General features: G+C 41.3%; 1 protein-coding gene across 1 annotated transcript; it reads right to left on the reverse strand.

Annotated features, from left to right (window-relative positions):
• Positions 1-1681: 1681 nt before the first annotated feature.
• Positions 1682-5219, reverse strand: LOC134625265 (prostaglandin E2 receptor EP1 subtype-like). Its single transcript, XM_063470473.1, has 3 exons — positions 4990-5219; positions 2782-3704; positions 1682-2530 (listed from the first exon to the last, which is right to left on the reverse strand). Exons 2-3 carry the CDS (start codon positions 3655-3657, stop codon positions 2252-2254), a joined length of 1155 nt encoding a protein of 384 aa, XP_063326543.1. The 5' UTR covers positions 3658-3704; positions 4990-5219; the 3' UTR covers positions 1682-2251.
• Between the last annotated feature and the right edge of the window lie 1675 nt (positions 5220-6894).

Raw genomic sequence — 6894 nt, forward strand, 5'->3', positions numbered from 1 at the left:
TGGAAAAAGCTACTTTAAAAAGAAAAAGTATATTTGGCATCTTGTATGGAAAAGGGGGTTGCAGAAATTATAAAGAAAATATCACAGAATACTTTTCTTGATCCAGGTATAGTATTACAGTCTGGAACAGTCTTTTCAAATTAAAATTGTCTCACATCTTATCAAACTCAGTTCTAATCAGCTCACGAAAACTCGAAACATTTCAGCATTACATTGTTACTGCGCTGGTTATCTGGAAGTCAAACAGTTGATTTTGACACACCCTCAGATACTTTTTTATCAAAGGTCTATCACCAAGTTATCGTTATACATAATTTATGAAAACTATTGTTATTTTTGTGATTCAGTTCTGTTCCAAGACTTCATGCAAACTTTGAGAAAAGCGCATTTAAGCACAATGTCAGACTCCGTGATTGGCTTTATAAAAAAATATATTATTGCAACGAATATAAAAAAATCTATCACAGGGTGAGAGGCAGGGTACACACTGGGTAGGTCACCAGTTGTGTTGCAACAACACATAGTTTACCTTTTAGGGAAATATATATCCACATGAACCACTGCCATTTCTAAGGTTTTCCAACTCTTAAAATTACACTTCTCTCATTTATATCATGTAAGAATCCATATGTGGGTTAGCAAAAAGATTGATAACAATGACAAACGGCTTGTTTGTGTTTGTCCAAAAGTGCAAAATCAGACTAACAGTCCCATTAAGGCTGTGATGGAAAATTCTAACACAGACTGAACGACTCTGTTCCCATATGATAACGAGTGGTTAAACTGAGATCTTTTAACTTTTGACCTTGAGGAGTTTAGAGTGGTAGCAGACACCTCCCTTTTGCTCTGGAATGCACAAAACTGTTTGAACAGCATTTTTTTTGTTCTTTTGCTGTGCAGCCCTGACCGCTTCACCGCAGATTAACCTACATAAAATTAATATGTTAAAGATTCACTTTCCCTCTTTGTTGCTACTGTCTTTAACTTTACTGTAGATTTTAAAGCTAATGTTCACTAATTAACATTAAAGGTTTTCAGTTTGTGACAGTTGCTGTTGTAATGCAGTGTATCGCCGCATGGCGGCGCCTCCTGTCTCGTGACTGGTGCGTCACCCCGTTTTTGTTCTTCTACCATCTCTGTAATGGATTCTTACGTGGGTACGCGGACTAGTGTGCTCTCAAGTAATGTGTGGTAGAGGTAGCACTTTTATTTTTGATATTTTAAATAAATGAATGCTTGTGGGAAGTTCGAAGCTGTTACTCATTCGCTATCCGTCTGCACACCTCCGCGGCTGGCTTCATCTCCACCGCACGTTATAAGTTCAGGTCAAGAGCATCAAGTCACTGTGGGCTTAAGACACTCCCCCCCTCCCCTCCACAAATTTAAGCTTAAGAGCAAATAAATCTCTGCTGGTTTCAAAAAATTTGGACAGAGTGAGCCATCTGATGTGCTAAGCTAAGCTAACCTGTTGCCTGCTGTGATTTGATCTTCTTGCCTATCTCCTAGCAAAAACATTGTTTTTTACTGCCCAAAATAAGGTTTAAAGGCTAAGTCTAAATTTGAAACTGAACCTGAAACCTTCACAATAACTGCCATTATAAACTAAATTTTGCGAAATATTTTATAAATAAAGGAAACTTTTTCATATCTTGTACAAAAATGATCTAAATGAAAATTTAAAATGAGACAATACAACTTTTTATTACATTCCCTTTAAAAAAAAAAGAAAACACAGTGTCACATTCAGTTAGCTTTTGCAGCACATAGCTTCACTTCAGCCCCTGGACACTCGGGGAAAAGTAGATACACTGCTGATACATTAACAAATACACAATAAAGACGCTTATTCACATTCATGTCACAACCCTCCACTGTGCACACACGTGGAGTTTTTCACATCTTTTTGCTGTTGCCTAAGCATTTACACAAGTCATTTACATTACCTCAGAGAAGTAAAAGAAAAAGACAACATCAAAGGCCAAACTTTTTAGTTGAGATGTTTTCTTTAAGACTAAATAGTCTTTACTTTAGGAAATGGGAACACGGAAGAGTCCTGCTCATAGTGTCTTTTTCATTTTTTACATCTGCTTTCAAGCAGGACAAACTCTTCTCTTTACCGTAGTCAGCGTTTTTTCCCTTGTAAAACCACAAGAGGTTCTCCTTAGGCAGTAGGTGATCGTCCAGCTCAGAACATTTGACATCCCCACTCACAATAACAGTTTTATTTAAACCGGGGCAGCTTATGCTCTTTTTATTTAAAACTTTTGGGATCAACTTTTTTTTTCTCTGAGTTCTGAAAGGAGCCGAAATCCCAGCGCCGGAGAGTGCTTCCCTTGAAGCTGGCCTGCTTTTTAGTGATGCGGTAGATTTTTCTGAGGATGGCACGTCTCAGCAGGATATAAACCCACGGGTCCAGGATCTGATTGCAGGTGGCCATTCGGACACCTGTCATCATGAGATGTTTGTAAGTCTCTTTGTCACTAAATGTGGAGCTGGTGTAGGACCGTACAGCTGATATCAATCCAAAGATCTAAAAAAAAAAAGAAGAAAAAAAGAAGAAGAACCTTTAGGCTCATAACAAATACATACATGCAAAGTTATGTGAGCTCATTTATCTTCGAACAAGCATAAAGCAATATTTAAGCAAGTTTTAAAAACTCATATTGGTGCTAAATGTTTAAACTTGAAACTCTGTGATTTGAAAATTCACACCTTTATCATATACTGCATCAGTATTGACTCTAGCTTTGTCAAACGTGATCAAAGGTCCCGCACACTCACCAGCAGAGGGCTCCAGCAGATGCTGGAAGTGACCATGATTCCGACCAGCTGGACCACCATCTCCGTGTCATGAGACCTGGTCGTGTACCGCTGGGAGCAGGACCTCTTTAGCCGGGCTCTCACCAGTGTGATCCCGCTGATGGTGTTGCACACAAAGGCCAGGGCCAGCGAGCTCAAAGCCAGTCCAGAGAATAATATCATAAAGGCCAGATCTGTGGCTTTAGTGCCCTCCATCACCCTGATAAAGCACCAAGTCCCTGGGAACTGGGATGTATAATCACCAAGACTGATGAAAGGTAGAAGTGCTACACACAAAGCTAGGAGCCAGATCAGTATTAGCGCCATCTTTGTCCGAGCTGTGGTCACCAGACGAGCGTGCAGCAAAGGACTGGTGATGCCCAGGCAGCGCTCGGCGGCCATGGCACAGCCTAGGAAGAGTGGGCACAGGCCAAAAAACACCATGCAGCCCCCCAGAAACAAGCAGGAGACGTCTTGATCTGTAGAATTATCTTGAAAACTAGAGCCCAGGCCGGCTTCTGCCTCTGTGCTTGTAGAGTATCTACTCAACACCAGGGATCCGGGAATAACATGTCCAGCCAGATCTGTGGCAACCAGGGAGCTTGCAAAGAGCAGAAACGACGCCTTTGTCCGCCGACGGAAGCGGTTGTAAGCCTTGACGAGAATGATGAGGGCTACCACATTGAAAATGATGCCCAGTGTCATAGTTAGGCCAGCAGCTGTGGGGTCGCTTCGGGGTTGGGTGGTGTTTTTTGTTACTACGGCCTCCATCTTAGGCTCTTTTGACACGGCGGTGTGGTTAGAGAGGGGAAGTAAGGCACTAATGCCTGAGGAGTTGGAGTGCTGCATTGCCAGCATCACCACCGGACTCTCGAACTGATGTGGGTCTTTTAGCTGTGGACACACTGAGATGGGAAAAAAGGATTGTTAGCATGTTCTTAGAGTCTTCCCTCTGACTTAAAATCATAAACGTGAGACTCAAAAGCTTCCTAATTTAATTCATTTTTGAGGAATAACAACTGTAACTGCACAAACCACCAGATATCTAACCGGTGTCTCAAAACTGACCGATTCATGAGGGGAAGAAAAAAAAACCTTAAACAAGTTCTGATTTTTACTTTCAATCCAGTTGATAATTTTAGGATTTTTTTCAGCTGTAACATTTCTATCCCACCCAGACTGAACATCTGAAGAATACATTTGACCTGAACGATGCTCCAACTTGTCTAAATTATGCAAATCGTTATGCATGACTGTCCACCACCACATAAATCCACTATGACTGAGCAGCATAAACTCGTTGCAGCTGTTTATACCACTGGTAAGCATCACAGCTGGCCAATAGTTTAAATCAAAGAGTGAAAAAAAAAAAGAAAACCCAAACAAACACCCTAATCCTCAAGATCCACACCCAGTCCGCCCTCTTCTTGCTCTCTGAGAACATTCAAACTGCTCTTTCACGTGTTTAATCACCACGTACCCCTGGAGGACCAGCAGGTGTGTGTACATGGGAACAGCGTTAAAATAACAACAACTTTTTATTTACTGTCTTCTCAGTTAGGGCAGGCGAAAGGTGCTCGGGATAACGTGACTTACATTTCGAGCCACAAATTTGTTCTGGGCACACTCAGACGGCTCAGAGCAAATAGCCTCACTTATCTTTTCATACCAGTCGAGAAGAGAAGTCTGAACAAGTTCTGACAGCCATCAAGACACTGCTACACACATTCCTTTAAAGTGTAGTTACAGTACAGCAGAGGCAGCAACAAAACTATCACTAGATTAAATCAAAACAGAGGAAGTCATACATGCAGACACGCGCATGCTGCAGAGACAGCAATCTATACACAGGGGGGAAAAATTATGTCTTCTAATCTAAACACTTTGAGAGTCCATCTGTCCATCAAAACACATTTAAAGATTTAGTTGTGGTTTGTTTCTTTATCTGAACCCCATATTATTCTGTGCCTGCTAACATATAATCAGAAACACGAGTAAAAAAAGAACAAAAATGCTGAAAGCCTAGAAGGACACACAGAAGTTTAGTTTAGTTGTTTCTTTTACATTTTTAAAGAGTTTGCTTTAAAGTGGGCAGTCATAGGTTTTCTATCTTCTGATATAAAAGAAGAACAAAACACACACACATTTTTTTTCATGTAAAGTTAACATTTTAAAAGCTACTCTGCTTACCTGTGCAATGTAAAATCCATGGGAATGATTGGGATCGCTTTGACTTTGACGCTCAGTCATCTTCGATGCATGTGAAAGCACGTTAATCCAAGCTGTTTTTTATTTTGTCTTGTTTTGCGCCCGAGAACGATGACTCCTTCACCTGGAGTGTTTCCTCATTAGAAAACTACGTAAGGAGCTCCTCTCTCAGAACAAGCAGCCTCTCTGTTGCATTGCACAAGCATGTTCTCTGTGAGCCGCGAGTGCGACTGGCTGCTTTTATACTAAAGAGCTGCACCGTGCACACACCGCCTCTGGGAGTCTTAGTCATTGAAAATCACTTATTTCCTGCAGACAGACAGACTTTCATGAGTGCAAGGAATGAACGGGCTAGAAATCCCATGTCCCTCATATGAATATTTTAAAATCCAGCTGTCTCCGGCTCCACCTCACCAAACAATACAGGGGCTCAAATGTTAAGCCTATAACTATGTATAGATTCTGAAATCTACATGGACAGACCTGCACAATTCTGCAGGAATACAAAAAGCTTCTTTAGAGTGTCTCTTTTAATGTGCAGTGATGAAGCTGCTGACTGAAATAAATCTGACTTTGTATGGCAGCAGTCTTCTAAGGATGTTTCAAATTATATTTTCTGTCACTGCTAGAAAGATGACTCCTTATATTAAACATATTAAACCAAAGTGTCAAAGAACAAACCCACAGCACGAGTAATTCAATATGAGCCCCCTAAATTCCCCATTTCAGACACTTTTTTCTTCTCTTGGCTCTTTATGATGTCACAGAGAGGGGCTAGCCCTCTACTGTGAGGACAGAAGTGCCACTAACTTGCTGTTTAAACCTTATATTTTTGTGAGGGGCAAGTCAATCACATGAAAGTTGGTTTAATGGCAGGGCGAAGTGAGTGAAAACAGCTTGTTTCACACTACGGGTGAACAGAGGGGCTTGCAGCATAAAGGCTTATTTTGCATTACTCAAGTTCAAGAGTAATGCAATACATTAAGTTAGAAACGATTAAAATGCCTCCTTTGATTTACTTTAATCTGCATTCCATATTTGCTTTTGCTGCTAAAGAGACGTGTCCGTGTCTGTTGATCCTTTAGAAATTAAAACACGCACTCCGTTCTCCAGAGACTCATCTGAACAACATCAGCAGCTCTGTGGTCAGCTCTCATCAATGTAAACCAGCTGTGCTCCCACCGATACAAACATGTCTGCTTCAACCTCTGGGGCCCACAGCTGCAACACCGTGATTTTCCAGTTCGCCAGAGAACCAGACAGACTCCTGATAATAAACTGCTAAGACTGCACTCAGTTGATGAAAAGAAGGTATCCGGAGCTACTCGGATTTCCAACATCGCCAATCGGCCGTATCTCTGCACTTAAGAAACTAATGAAATTCCTCCTTGAGCAAGAGGACGTGTTATTATACTGTTACCTTATATCAAAACAGCATGAGGAATCTGCTGTAAAATGATAAGGCTAATGTACACAATACACCTCTATGTTCCTAGACACAATGCTGCTGCTGTGTGTGTGGAAAATCCGCTTTGACTGGCAAGGAAATGAAGTGAGGAGTGTGCATGTATACCAGATCAGTTCAATCAAAAAACACAAGTGCTGTTTCACATCTAAGCTTGTGAACTGCATGTGTAAGTGTCCCACTGAATGACACAGCATGCCATTAGAGATAGGTGCAGCTAAAGCACCATTAGCTTGGGTTAATGCAGTCCTGTCCAGTTTTAAAACCTTGCACACGTATAACTAAATGGATGAATTCAGTATTCACGAATGGGAAAGAGCTTGGGTGGAGAGACGGAGGTGCAGATGAGTGATCCACTGATGAGGGAGGCTGTTAGGATGGTTGGACAGGAAGTTTGCTGTGGGGAACAAAAAAGGAAAGGT

The sequence above is a fragment of the Pelmatolapia mariae genome, linkage group LG4, assembly GCF_036321145.2.
Source record: "Pelmatolapia mariae isolate MD_Pm_ZW linkage group LG4, Pm_UMD_F_2, whole genome shotgun sequence".
Classification (NCBI taxonomy): Eukaryota; Metazoa; Chordata; class Actinopteri; order Cichliformes; family Cichlidae; genus Pelmatolapia; species Pelmatolapia mariae.